We start from the raw sequence: 14850 nt of genomic DNA on the forward strand, positions 1-14850 counted from the left end.
CCTCCTCACCGGGCTCCCACAGTGCTTGGGGAGGGCTAACACGGTCCCCCCTTCAGGCCCCACTCACCGGGACTTGGACGGCAGCTCCGGTCACGGTGGGAGGCCCTCTGCTCCCCTCCGGCCTTTCTCTTCGCCGTCGGGGCTTTCTCTCGCTGGCAAGGGAGCCCCGTGCAGTCAGGCGCGGTCCTTCGCTGGGTCCGACGTGCCTCTTAACCCGGGCTGCCGCGGTGAATCCCAAGGTTCCCTCTTGGCGATGGCTATCCCAGGAGCGCGGGGTAGGCTCCCGTCCGCTTCCTGGATCTTCCGAGTCAGTCCCCGCCCCCGTTCAGGGCTTTCCAGACGGCTTCCGGGTCACCGCGGGCAGCGCGGCGGCCCGGGAAGCTTTGATGCCGGCAACACGGGGGAGGCTCCCGTTCCTCAAACCAACATATAAGCGGGGTGGGCACCCGCCAACGAGCGCTGCAATGCGGGGTGGGCTCCCGCTTTAGACCCGGCAGAAGCGGGGGAATCCCTACGTCGGGGTTCCCTCGCAGATCGTCGTAGTGCCGCGCTGCCGGTCACACGGCAGGCGCTACTCAGCAAAATAGGTACAGCGCTCCCCAGGCGCCTCGAAGCAGGCACTGGTGAAGTCTCCAGATGCAGGGGGGCCACAAGCAAAGCGCCCCTAGCGCTATGTGCAACAAAGCAAAAGCGCTCTCAGCGCCAAACATCAACAAAAGCTCCCAGGCGCTTTAGGGACACCAACAAGTGCAAAGTCCAGCAAAGTCCCTAGGAAGGTAGGCAGGGGGGCAGGGGGGCAAGGCTGGGCCAGGGGCCAGCTCACTGGGCCCTCCAGGCAGGAAGGCAGTCCTAAGTGGCGGTTCCTCCTGGCCTCCAGCAGCAGCAGCCCCCCCTCAGATAGGATCCTGGAAGAGAACAACTTCTGTGGGGACACAGCCCCATTTTTATACAGTCAAACCCTTTGTTCTGGGTTCAGGGTGAGGGGGAAAACCAGTCGCAGCTGGTTGGGGAGCACCCTTGATGTGCTCAGCCCCTCACTCTATTCACTGGCAGGGCTAGGGTCGTCAGTCGCACCACAGGGGGCGGGGCCAGCATTGTGTGTGGAAAACCCTGTCCTATTCAGGACCCAGGTGTACTCCTCCCACCCATCTAGCTGCTGATCTCCCCATTCACCACTAGGTGACTCATCCTGACTCTGGGGAATCCCTAGCCCGTCACATAGCCAATCACGCGACAGACACACTGCACACAGAAGTGCCCACTTCTAGAAGTGGCACTTCCACACTAGGTACATGCACGCCGCACACATCATCGCGCAGCATTCACTCCCACGAGTCCGCACATACCAAACTCGGGCCTGCACACCCCACGCATCAGGAACTACTAGGGACACATACATTCCCCATGCATTCCTATGGGAGGGCAGGCCTATCTCACCACATGCACTCAGAGCACGCACGCACTTTACCCTGGGACACAGGGAAAGTGCGCAGAGACCAAACAATTACCACACCAAGTCATTAGTAAAAAGCAAAAAGGTTCAGGGGTGAACCTGCCAGAAGGGCCAAGTCCAACATCTTGGACTCATTGAGGCAGACTTATGGCTTGGAAAAAGACGGTGTCCAGGACGGCTCCAATTAAGGGGAAATGTTGTGAAGGAGTCAGGTGTCCGTCATTTTGAGCTAGCTTATGACGGTTTTAGGCAGGCCCGCCATCGTCAGCCAGTCAACTAAGTATGGGAAGACTGGTTTTTCCAATGTTCGCAAATGTAGTACTGCGACCATCATCTTTGTGAACACTCAAGGTGCGCTGGTAAGGTCAAAGGGGAGCACAGTGAATTGAAAGTGCTCTTGGCCTATCTGAAATTGCAGGTAACATTTGTTGGACTGTAGGCGGGCATGTGAAAATAGAAGTCCTACAATCCTGCATCACCACCCAGTTTCCTGGATCAAGGGCATACAGAACTTGGGCAAGTTTTAGCATTTTGAACTTATCCTTCCAGAGGAAGAAATTCAGAGGGTAAATGTTTAGGATGGGGCAGAGGCTCTTGTCCTTCTTTGGCACCAGAAAGTTACAGAATTAGTAACTAGTCTGGCTCTCTGACGCATGCACCCAAAACATTGCTCCCTTGGCCAAGAGTGTTAGAACTTCTCCATGGAGTATGGACATGTGGGCCTCTGGATGGTGTTCTGTTTTGAGTGGGATGACCGGAGGTTATGATAGAATGGGTAGGGAGTATCTGTTCTGCACGATCTTGAGCACCCATAGATTGGATGTAAAGCTTCTCCAACTAAGGAGGTGGAAAGTGATGTGACCTACTACTGCAGATTGTGCACCACCAAGGAGAAGTTAAAGAGGTTTTGGGGTGATTGCCGGGGGGGCTATGGTGGGGGGGTGGGGGGGGGGGGGGTTGGGTAGCTCATTACCCTGGGGGCCTGGAACCTGTTGACCTGATCCCCGCTCTTGGCCTCGAAAGGAGAGGGAGGCCTGTTGCAACTCATTGTCTCTGTCTCTGCTGGTATCCCCTACTGAAGCTTCAAAGGGGCGCTGCTGTTTGGGGCACTGCTGACCTGGCAGAGCAAAGCCCACAAAGCGGGTAGTGGCCTTACTTTCCTTGAATCTTTCATATCCATGAGGGCATGCTAGACGCATGAATGTCATTTGGAGGTAGTCAGGGGTCGCAGCTGTGATCTCCAACTTGCTCCCTGCTGCTCCTGGCACTTCCTTTGCAACCCTTGCCTCAGAGGAGGCCAAGGTTTAGCCGCCTCTGAGGCCAGAGGTCGAAAAGGCAGTGCCAGAAGTAGCAGGGAGCAAGTTAGAGGCCACAGCTGCAACCCCTCACTTTCTCCAAATGACGTACATGGCTAGACGTCAGATGCGAAGTCTGTGGAGCAAATCAAGCTGTGGCACCCAAACAGCACACTGGTCACAGTTGCCCTACCCAGGCAGTTGGCAGTGTCTTACCATATCTGACGGAGTATTTTGCAGCACCCTGCCAGTCAAAAAAGAGCCTCTGTGATGGTGGATGTAGATTTTCTGGGACTGCTGACAAGATATCCACCACTATGTCCCGTAGCGCATGTGAATACCTTTTCAGAAGACATGCTGTGTTGACAGAGCATAAGGTGAGGCTTGCAGAGGAGAACATTTGTTTCATGAATGGCTCCATCTTTTTGATTCCCTATTAGTTGGGGCGATCTGGAAAGAATGTGGTTCAGGAGGCTGGTGGGTGCTTCCGACCATCAAGCTCTCTGTAGAAGGGTACTGTAAAAATAAGTCCCTAGGAGCAGGTCTGTGCCTCCTTGCCACTTGTCTAATGAATGATGGGCAAGATACCGGTTTAGTCCATGTGCCCAAAAAAATATCAGTTAGGGCGTCATTAAAGGGGAGTAGATGCTCTTGGCTGGATTTGTGCTGGGTTGAGGACTTTTCTAGGTACGTGGGATTTAACCGCTTGAGAGGGCAAGGTAAGTTCTGGCACCTCCGCAGCTCTTTGATTTACTGGTGCAAAGGAGGCGGACTCCTCAGTAGCCATAGGGTTAGGGAACGACAGACCGATGTCTGGCGAAGTGTCCAGACCACTGGCATCTTAGAGGTCCTCAAATATGTTGCCATCAACTTGTACTGGTTATCATCATCATAGTTGGTATCCCCAGTGTTATCTTGTGGAGTTCAACTGTCTGGTTCAACATAATGTTGAATCCTTGGCAGTGGAGCATGGGTCTTTGAGTTCGATAGAACTATCGGCTATGTATCCAGCATCCAAGACATTGGTAATGGCATAGATATTCAAGCCAGTGGCATCGGTCAGGTCGTTAAGAGTGGTATTGAGGGTGGAATCGCGGGTGGTGTCAAGGCCGGAACCAGCGGCGCCAACGTAAGGGGCTCAACCTCCAAGCGAGTGCACAGTCTGCATCATAGAGGGGTCCACCAACAGTTACACAACTGGGGCCCAGAGGCACCCTAAATGGATCCAGTGCGCCACCAAAAATTAGCTACCTTTAGTTGCTGCAGGTGCTGCAAAATTGCTGTCTGTTCGGGAAGAGGTCAGGGTTGAAATAGTTTCAGAAGGGTTGGTGGGGAACAACTGCGTCCTAGAGGTTCTTGGAATACCACACAACACCAAGAGGCGGGATGGAAGGAGCCTCAGGCTTTGACATTTTTTCAGGTTTTTTGTGTGATTTGTTTGGACTTACCTGAGATCAGTGACCTCAATGATGACTGATCAAGGGAGTGGCCATGGGAGCGCATCCGCACTCTCGAACGGAACCACCGTGCCCAGACTTCAACTGACCTTTTTTTCTGATAGACAGAGTTCCGCGACAGCAAGCTTGGCCTCGCGGTTGCAGAGGGCATCCTTATTCATCTTGGCGCAACATGGACATTACATCAAGTCGTACTTGGAGACGAGGAACCAAGTTATCGATCGGTTACAGTCACAAAATGGCTTATAACCTCTAGCCTTAGGAAGTGACACTATTTACACGTTAAAGAAAAATTTAGGGGAAAACAATCTGTCAGCTATGATAGGATTAGAGTGCTTGATCTGCGTCAGCAGGCTTGGAAAGAAACTGACATTAACGGAGGTGACACAGATATATTAGCCCCAATGTCATGTCTGGAGTGCGATGGACCAGACTATGAGCCATACAACGTCACCTGTTGATGTACAAGGAAATTGCTACAAAGGTTTCCTGATTCAGTCTGCCGCCTGGGAAAATTCACAGGTTGACCAATCTGCGGTTAGAAGTCTCTATTAGAACAAGAAGTGTTGATTGCAATTCAGTAAGGGCCCCTTTGATCCAAACACAGTCAGAAACACATATTCATTTACTCCTAAAATTAATATTGCACACAAAAAAAATCACCTCTTTTGACACACTTCTCGCAAAGGATGTGCCCACAACTCGTGATGGAAAAGGCAGTACCTCCCCTGCAGAAGCAGCGATTGCAGTGGAACCAATCCATGCCTACAAGTGAAGGTACGAAAAAAAGTTAATATTTCTTGTTCAGACACCGGCAAACATTTCAAAGAGGAAATAATGCACTAGGAGAAATGTAGGTGAGAAAACCGAAAGAGAAAAGGAAAGGACTACAGAAAAAAATGGAAGTGAAGGAAATGTCATATGGAATACACCTGGACATAAGGGGCAGTATTAGAAATCTTGACGGAGTAGGACATACACAATGGGAGAAGAAAGAAGACTACACCAGGGTATAGAAATAAATATACACAGAACGTAAGGATGCCTTTATTGCATAAACGTAGTCGTATACAAACCTATATTTATCAATGACCCAAGAAAAATGAAAGATATTTCACCAGTCGCTGTGCCCTAAGGGGTTCAACATCATAACCACAAATGTCTACACAGATTTACAGTTGTCCATTGTGTAATCAACATTCTATTCAAGAAAAATAAACTGTCTAAATCCAATCAGTTCAAATTGTTAGCTACACTTTGCAGAGAACAGATTCAACAATCTCTGCCTTCTGCAAAATGCTTTTTTTTAACAAAGCAAAGGGTGTTTTTTCTAAACAATCTACATTGTTAACTACAGAATTATCTTTCTCATCTTTTTCAAAGGACAGCCAATCAGTTTAGTCAAGTTTTTTCACATTCTGTTATAAATAAACATTTCTCTGTTCAACCCTTTAGTTGTGGGTGTCGGCCACGGGTCAACGCCCACACTACCTCCCCAGTGCAGCCGATGCAGGGTAGGGTTTACAGGTTATGTACAGAGCTTTAATGTGTACACATGTAAGGACTCCACTCTATATCCTGTGGGTGGTACTTCCACACTGGGATTCAAGGCAAAGATTGTATGGGAGCTTGTTCGATCACACCTTCATAAAGGTTACTATTCTTTATGTGGACAACTTCTATACAGGAGAACAGCTAGCCAGTGAGCTGTAGAAAGCTGGTACTGTGGCATACAGTACATTTTGATGCCACTGCAAAGAATTCCAGCAGGACCTTGTTTGTAAGAAGCTTTAAAACTATCAGAGTACTGTGTTGCATTCCAACAAACTGTTTAAAAAAAAAAAAAAAAAAAAATTCTCATTACCATTTATAAGACATGCATAGCAATATATAAGCAACATACCCACTACCACCACCCTCCCTTAAGTCCAGTCCATTACAGTGTGCATACAAACTGCTTGAAGACAAATTATTCAATAGGAGGAATGGGTTCATGCACACTACAACCCATGATGAGTGCACTTCCCCAGTTACAGTTTGGGGTCAGATGGCCAAAGTTCACCTGCCTATCTGTACACTTGATTACAACAACTACATGGGCGGAGTGGATAAGAAGGACCAGGTACTTCAGCCATATAACGCAAGTCACAAAACTTGCATGTGGTATACAAATTTGTTTACTCACCTGCACCAACAGGAAAATAGAAGCCCGCACCACCTTCAAGAGAGCCCTCAAACAATACCACAGTCTCCTGAAAGAAACAAAGAAGAACACCCTAGCAGAACGCATTCAGGTAAGAAAGGAACTCTTCGCCATCATGAAGGAATTCTCCAACCCCACTGACGCCAAGAACAACATCACAGAAACTGTGCAAAACACTGACAGACTTCTTCCACAACAAAATCTCAACCATCAACAAGTACTTCAAACCACAACCCTCCGACGCTGACAATATCTACCAGCCCACACCCACGAACACAAACCCGGAACATATCCACACCCAATGGGACCTCCTCACTACGCAAGACATCATCTCCATCATGAACTCCGTGCAGCACCCAAAGACTCCTGCCCCCACCACATCTTCAACCCTGAAAACAAGACAATGGGAGACAAACTAAGAAAGGTCCTGAACACCTCCATCACATTGGCCTCCTTCCCCAAAGACTGGAAACATGCAGAAGTGAGACCCCTCCTGAAGAAACCTTCAGCTGAGCCAAAGAATTAGTGACCCATCTCCCTGCTCCCATTTCCAGTGACGATCCTTGAGAAAGCGATAAACAAGCAACTGACCCACTACCTGGAGCACCTTGACCTCCTAAGCCCCCCCAAAGCCACCGGCATCGGGGCCCTCCTGGACCGCAGTGAAATGGCAGCCCTCATCCTCCTGGACCCATCAGCTACTTTCAACACCCTCACCCATCACACAATTATCAACAGACTCTACCACATTTGGGATCCAAAGAAATGCCTTCAAATGGATGGCATCATTCCTCTCTGGAAGGACCCAGAGGACCGCCTCCCATCGTTTACTTTTACTTCAGAGCCCAAGAAGAGTATCTGTGGAGTTCTCCATGGGTCATCACTAGCCTCATCCTCTTCAACACCAACATGACTCCCCTGACTCATACCGTCAGATCACATGAACTCTACATCATCTCACACGCCAACAACACCCAGCTCATCATCTCGCTGACAGAAGACACTTCCACCGCCAGAGTCAACTTCCACACCTGCATGATGGAAGTCACCGGATGGATGAGAAAAAACTATCTGAAACTTAACACGCACAAGACGGAAGTTCTCATCTTTGGGAACAACACTTCAATCTGGAACGACGCATTGTGGCCAGCAAGTCTCAGCCCACCACCGACCACAACAGGACCACACCTGCAACCTCGGCATCATCCTGGACAGAAAACTCTTGATGGAAAAACAAGTCAATGCAGTCTCATCGGCCTGTTTTCACGCCATCCGCATGCTTCGCAGGATCTTCAGGTGGCTCGCTGTCAACACCAGAAGGACCATCACTCAGGCCCTCGTCAGCAGCAGGCTGGACTACGGAAATGTGCTTTACATACTGAAGTACCGGGTTTTTAGAACCCAGCGGTGCAGGGGAACACACCCTAAGACTTCGGATTCTTCCTGTTTCAGACCCACAGAAACACAGAGTCTCCTAGGTGAAATCAAAGATCGTATTTATTGGCTGCAGACCAATCACAGGTATCCGAGAAGTACAACACGATGTATGTTCTCAGGAGACTGCTCCTGAACCAAAAAACAGTCCTTTCTTATATACAGAATATTACGCTTCTGGGCAACACCGCCCCTATTTTACAAGTGGTCATTCACATATTTTCGTTTCAAAGGAACAGCAGAGCCATAATGACAATCCCACATTTCAGTTCATTAAGCATGCAGTCATTGTACCCAGCAAGGCTCAGAACCCTCATCAGATAACAGCGGACCCCAATAAAACGGGCACCTCCTGCTCGTAAAACAAGCCATAAAGTAGGAAACAGAGTCAGGTGTGAAAATAGCTTAGTCAGAGATCGTGTGCGAACAGGGGCTTTATGATGGGCCGAGCCCTGATGCTAATCACATTAGGCCGCGAGGAAAGGAACCGGCCGGACAGGATTGACCTCGGGCAGCGGAGTCAGTTTGCACAGGTCAGAGAGAAGTCACAGAAGGTGTACGTGTCTTTCAGGCCTAGGCAGGGCCTTAGTGCGCAGCCTATGTGAGGGCAACCACAAAATGGCTACTATTCTAAAATGGAACCCAAAGGGTTCAATATGTGGCATCGTATGCACAGTGAATTCATCAGTGAAACATGACGAAAACACTCATACATACCGCGTTACTCATTTGCGGTTCGTTGGTACCAGAATTGGCATGGTGGGACCATGCCACCTACACGATTCCGAATTTTACAGTACCACAGACCCTTCTTTTGCCCTTACATAGGCAAGAACTATACTAATCTGAGTCCAAGTCTATGTTCTTAAAGTCATGGAGATGTTGCTGTAGCATCATCCTACTGCTCAGCTCGTCCCTTGATACAGGTTTCCTTACAGATGATGTAACATAGAGGCTACACATTACAGGAGCACACTGTATGCATAAACAGAACAGGAAAAGAATGGCTAAGATCATCCCAATGACTATTAGAATCTTCCATCCCCAAGCTGATATCAGTCCCCAGAACCATCCCATCATTGACCAATCTCCTTTATCTACGTGAATGGATTCGGAAATCTTATGTAGTTTGGAAATGGCCTGGTAGACTGTCGGAGCGTTATCTGGTATGAAAATACAACAGCTCGATTGGATAACCTTGCATACCCCACCACGGTCTGCAAGTATGACATCTAGAACCATACGGTTCTGCAACGTCATGAGGCGATCCGCTTGAAGCTCAGCTGTCAAGTTACCAAGGGCACCGGCCGTTACATTAACAGTGGATTCAACTACACGAGTCAGTTGTCTCAGGTTCCGACTATTGACCATTGGTCCCCAAAACGGCAGGAAACCCAGGAAAAAGTCTCCCGCTTCCTGACCGGCAGTATCTTCCTTACTAACAATGCCTCTCACAACTCTGGTCTTGTGATAATCAGAGGCAGCAGTAAATGTTGGCGGTAGCAAATTTGCAACATAACACGTGCCCGAGAAATCAGGGGGCAACCATGGGTATGCTCGATCACTACAGACAAAGTATGTACCCTTGGCAGCTAAAAACGCAGGGGAAAACTGTGATGGAAAAGTGTATGTTTCAGTACAGTTACTCTTCCCTAGTTGAGCTCTTGGATTTTGACCATTGCCTTGTAAACAAAGGCGACCCATGTGTGGTACAACCCAAATTGGAGATGAACTTTTGCGCTGTTTTTCGCCCAAACTGATGCTATACCCAGTCGCGTTCCAACCTACATAAGCTCGCAACTCATCCTTGGGAATAGATGTATATGCATCGATATCTCTACTCATATCTGCAACTCCTCTCATCAAGGCTTTATTGTTCGAGTTAAGTCTAGTGGAACGCGGTGGTCGCTGGGAGTAGGTTTCAAGCGCAAAAAGAAACATGGTCTGGAATGCCCATTATGAACCATTATAGCTAAACGGCAGTACTAGATATGGGATACCCTTATTAATGGTGTGTGGCATCAAACCACACACCCAGCAGTTTGTTGTATTCATAACTAGTTGGTGCTGGTGTAGGAGTTGAATGAACGAATTGTTTACAAATTCAGCACGTCTAGCTTGTTCGTGTTCTGGCAGAGGGTGAAAAGAGTGCGGAAAAACAGTAGGAAGAGGTGTGGGCTTTACAGTGGGTGCAAATGACACTTGGAAGGACAATAGTACACAACCTACAGAAAACATCATTATGCTAGATAGCACAAACAGACATAATACTACAAAACATTTGCTATTCATTATTTTACATATTCTGCTCTAGAAATTTATTTCCTCGGTGGGCCTCTTCATCCTGAAAAACTCCATCCTCTAATCGTGCTGCTCGCGGCGGATGAGTATCTTCTGCTAAGGAGTACACCTGTCAGTTCAGGGAACGCCCTAGACCAACCAGAACCGTAGACCTAACGTCTTTGGCTTGTACCCCAAAGTCTTGGCACCGCGACCCTGCAGCTGAACCCGGATGGTGGTTCGAAAAACAAATAGTCAAAAAGTTTTTCAGATGAGAGAGCTGCACTTTTGAAAATATCAAAGAAAAATAATTTTTATTTGCCCATAGTTCTTGGCCTCAAATTATAGCGATGTCTGCCAGGTACTGTCTGGTCCTGAAACGAAAGTTCAGGTTCTGTGGTGTCCAATCGGATTGATGGCGATGTAGCTTCTTGCAGAATGTCGTCACTTTCTTGCTCTGTATTTGTTCCCTTTACACGTGCATCGCTAAAAGGCACAAAACGAGGCACAGTGTCAGCCTCGGAGTCAGCGATCCCCTCCTGGACCCACCGATCATACGGTAGGGGCAAAGGGATCCTCTTGCAATGTATGCCGTGTATCCAATTCTTTTTCCCTTTCACTCGAACCGCTGATCTTGTTGATAGCAGGACTAGGTGGGGGCCGATCCAACGGGGCTCATCATTTTTCGTACGTTGAAAATTCTTAATTAGCACCCACGTTCCAGGATTAATAGGGTGTCCTGGAGCTTCAGAGTCCTGGGGCAGAGTATCGTGAACCTGCTGGTGTAAGACACGCAATTTAGCCGTCAATTCATACAGATAATCAAGCAGTACTGGATGTTCGATTTCACTGAATTTTGTCGGCCTTGGCACTCCCCATACATTGGCCGGACGGCCAAACACAATCTCAAACGGACTAAGTCCCACTCGTGAATGCACAGTCATTCTTGTTGATAGGAGTGCTAAGGGCAGAGCGTCAGGCCATTTAAGACCGGAGCTCGCCTGAATTTTGGCCAACTTAAGTTTCAAAGTGCCATTGTAGCACTCTACTAATCCAGCTGATTGGGGGTGATTTGCAGCGTGGAACTTCTGCTTAATGCCTAGTCCCTCACACAAATCCTTCATCACTCGACCTACAAATTCACTCCCGTTATCACTCCATACCATCCTCGGCATTCCGAACCTATGGAAAAATTCTTTGACAAGGGCTTTAGCTGTGGATAAGGCCGTATTGTCTTTTAGGGGATATGCTTCTATCCATCTTGAAAAGGCGCAAACAACAACCAGTACATATTTCAAATTGTTGCATCTTTCCATGTGGATGAAGTCTAGTTGCAGAACTTCAAATGGATATGATGGAGGCGCAAAATGACCATGTGGAGTTGGGGTTCCCCTACCAGGATTGTATTTCAGACATACCATGCAATTTTTGACCACTTTCTCCGCACACTTAGGGATTCCAGCATTCTGCCATACTGGAGCCACCAACTTACAAATCCCTTTCACACTGATATGTGCCATTCCATGCGCCATCGTAACCACTGGAAGCACATATGCATCAGGTAACAACCATCGCCGGTGTTCTGACAAATCAATCCAACAACCGTTTTCATCTAATTTACCCTTACTCTCTTTCCACATACTCAATTCTTTCTCTGTGGCTTCAGCTTGAAGGGACTTCACACTCTCTATCGTGTCTTCACACATTCCAACATCACCAACCCATCTTGCAGGGCCTGCAACATACATTCGGGTTGTCACATCTTTTGCTGTTTCTTTCGCCGTTTCGTCAGCAAATGCGTTACCACGCCCAACATCATCGGTAACCTTCTTGTGTGCGCTGCATTTCACAATCACGACTTGTAACGGTAAGGTCAGTGACTCAAGGAGATCATTCACTAACTGACCATTCTGAATCTTAGCTCCATGCGAGGTCAGGAAACCACGTTCTTTCCACAAACGCCCAAAACTATGGGCCACACCAAAAGCATACTGACAGTCAGTATATATGTTCACTTTCATTCCTTTCGACAACACGCATGCTCTTGTAAGTGCAATTAATTCTGCTGCTTGGGCTGAATTATGTGGTATGCGTGCAGTTTCAACAATCGTGTGCAGAGTCGTGACAGCATAAGCGGCAGTCGTATCACCATTCGGAAGCTTGAAGCATGAACCATCCACCCATAAGGTACCATCACATTCAACCAGGGGAGAATCTTTAAGATCCACTCTCCCTTTTGTTTCTTCTTCTGTTCTGAACAGACAATCATGCTGTTCAACCTCATCTGTGTCTGCTGAAATTGCCAATAATGTGGCTGGATTCAGCGTGTTGCACCTTTTTATGTGCACATGGTTTGCTAAGAGTGTCAATTCATACCCTGACAATCGAGCATTAGTTAAATGCTGTGTCTTGGTCCTGTTTAACAATGTGTCCACCGCATGGGGAACCATTACAATCAATGTATTATTCATCACTAGTCCAGCAGACTGTCGAATAGACGCAGCTGCTGCCGCTGTGGCTCTTAAACAACTTGGCAATGCCCTCGCTACAGGGTCCAAAGTCGACGAAAAATACGCGCATGGACGCGGTCTGTCTCCAAAAGGCTGTGTTAGCACTGACAATGCGCAACCGTCCTTTTCATAAACATACAAGGTAAAAGGCTTACTATAGTCGGGGGTACCCAACACAGGAGCTGAACATAATGCCTTGCGTAATTCCCAAAAACTTTTCTGACACTCTTCAGACCATGGGACAAGGTTCGGTATATCTTTATATGTTAATGCTAGCAATGGTTTTGCCAGCAAAGAAAAACTCGGGATCCAGTGCCTACAGTATGAAGTAATGCCCAAGAAAGCACGCACTTCTCTCTTTGTCCTTGGCACGCTTAACTGTGCAATGGCTTGGATTCTTTCTGAGGTCAGCTTCCTTCCCTCCTTCGATAAGAGATGACCTAAATAGGTCACTTCTTGTCGACAATATTGCAGTTTAGAGAGAGACACTTTGTGATGAAAGGCAGACAAATGACGCAACAATGATGATGTAGCTCCTTTACAAATCTCCTCAGTATCCGCGGCGATTTGTAAATCGTCAACATACTGGATAAGGGTAGCACCTTTAGGTAATACAAGGGCATCAAGCTGCGCTTTTAAAGCCTGACTGTATATTGATGGACTTTCACAGTAGCCCTGTGGAGCACGTTTCAAACGGAAGCTTCGACCTCCTAAACAAAAGCCAAAAATATCCCTGCTCTCCTCTGCAATCGGAATGCTAAAGAAAGCATTCTTTAAATCAATCACTGAGAACAAAGCAGCGGAAGCTGGGATCATAGTCAACAAGGCAGTTATATCAGGAACCACTGGAAACTGTGGCACAACTACCTTATTGACCTCTCTAAGATCGATCACAAATCTGTAAACAGGTGGCTGAGAAGGGTCAGTACGTTTTAAAACAGGCAGAACCGGACTATTGCAAACGTTGCCTCTTGTCTCTTCAATGACATCCTTCTCAATTAAATCATAGATAATTGCTAACAACGCTTTTTCACCTTCCTTAGAGATCTTGTACTGGGGAATGCGGGGCAATTTAACATTGGTTTTCAAAGTGACAACATACGGGGCTATTTCCAAAAGGCCCACATCATTAGGGCCAGTGGCCCAAAGGGCATCAGGAAGAGACGACAATTCAGCTGGTAGTTTATTCTTTGACAAATACATGGGAGAAATCACTTCCTTACCCAGCGTAAGTTGTACTCCCGAGGGGGAACAATATAATGTCGCATGTAATCTCTTTAACAGATCCAATCCTAACAGGTTTTCATTACATCCTGTCGTTAGGATAAGGGGTGCTTTCAGCTCACAAGGTCCAACAGAAAGGGCCATAGGACTTGAGATCGGGTTCCTAACCGGGGCGCCAGAAAAACCTACGGAAATATTCATTTCGCCAGACGGAGTTTTGAGCGCATAATAGAACTCTGCAGCACCAGTGTCCAGCAGAAAGGGCTCTGTTACACCCGCTATGGTCACCTTAACATACGGTCCGCTCTGATCCACTGGCACTGAAACAACTCCCTCTCTCTGTCTATGGCTGTCCTAGTAATCATTACCTTCCGTATTATCATCTTCCACATAATAGTCATTATTATAGTACTGCGCTGTCTTGCCAGTTGCATTGGCTTGCTGATCAAAACTATTCATCGTATTTTGAGGCAGAAGAGAACACGCGTTCTGGGGAACATTTCCACGCCCTCTACCTCTTGGGGCTTGCTGGCCACCTCTACCTCTTGCGCCATAAGCATTATTCGTGCGCTGCAACAATCTAAGGCAATTATTTTTAAAATGACCTTCCTCCTTGCAATATGAACACTGATTGGGACCTACAGGGACACGTGGTTGATAATACCCATACATTTGCTCATTATTCTGAAATTGTTGGGGTGGCTGATAGATACCCTGGGTTTGCCTATAATTATTCTGACCTCCATGTGGCGGATAAGCCTGCTGTAAAAGAACCTTTGTTTTCAACTCTTTCGTTTTCTTGTCTGTTCTTTCCTTCTCATCTTTATCCCTATTTTCGTAATACTGTGCTGTAGCCAGTATTTGCGCTGAAGAGGAAACGGCACAAGAAATCCGAATCTTTTAATTTTTTACACAACTCCGGAAGCAAATTATGCACAAATTTATCAACAAATAACCGTTGGCCACCTTCTGTACTCATGTCCTGACCACTGTG

General features: G+C 47.5%; 1 protein-coding gene across 1 annotated transcript in view; it reads right to left on the bottom strand.

Annotated features, from left to right (window-relative positions):
- Positions 1–5391, bottom strand: part of RNF212B (ring finger protein 212B) — a 332977-nt gene extending 327586 nt beyond the window's left edge. Inside the window, exons 1-2 of the mRNA XM_085643138.1 lie at positions 5382–5391; positions 4869–4970 (exon numbers count right to left, since the gene is read on the bottom strand). Coding sequence (XP_085499264.1) covers positions 4869–4970; positions 5382–5391 — 112 coding nt within the window. The remainder of the gene's footprint in view (positions 1–4868; positions 4971–5381) is intronic.
- Positions 5392–14850: the final 9459 nt, after the last annotated feature.

Source organism: Triturus cristatus, chromosome 1_1 (assembly GCF_964204655.1).
Source record: "Triturus cristatus chromosome 1_1, aTriCri1.1, whole genome shotgun sequence".
NCBI lineage: Eukaryota > Metazoa > Chordata > Amphibia > Caudata > Salamandridae > Triturus > Triturus cristatus.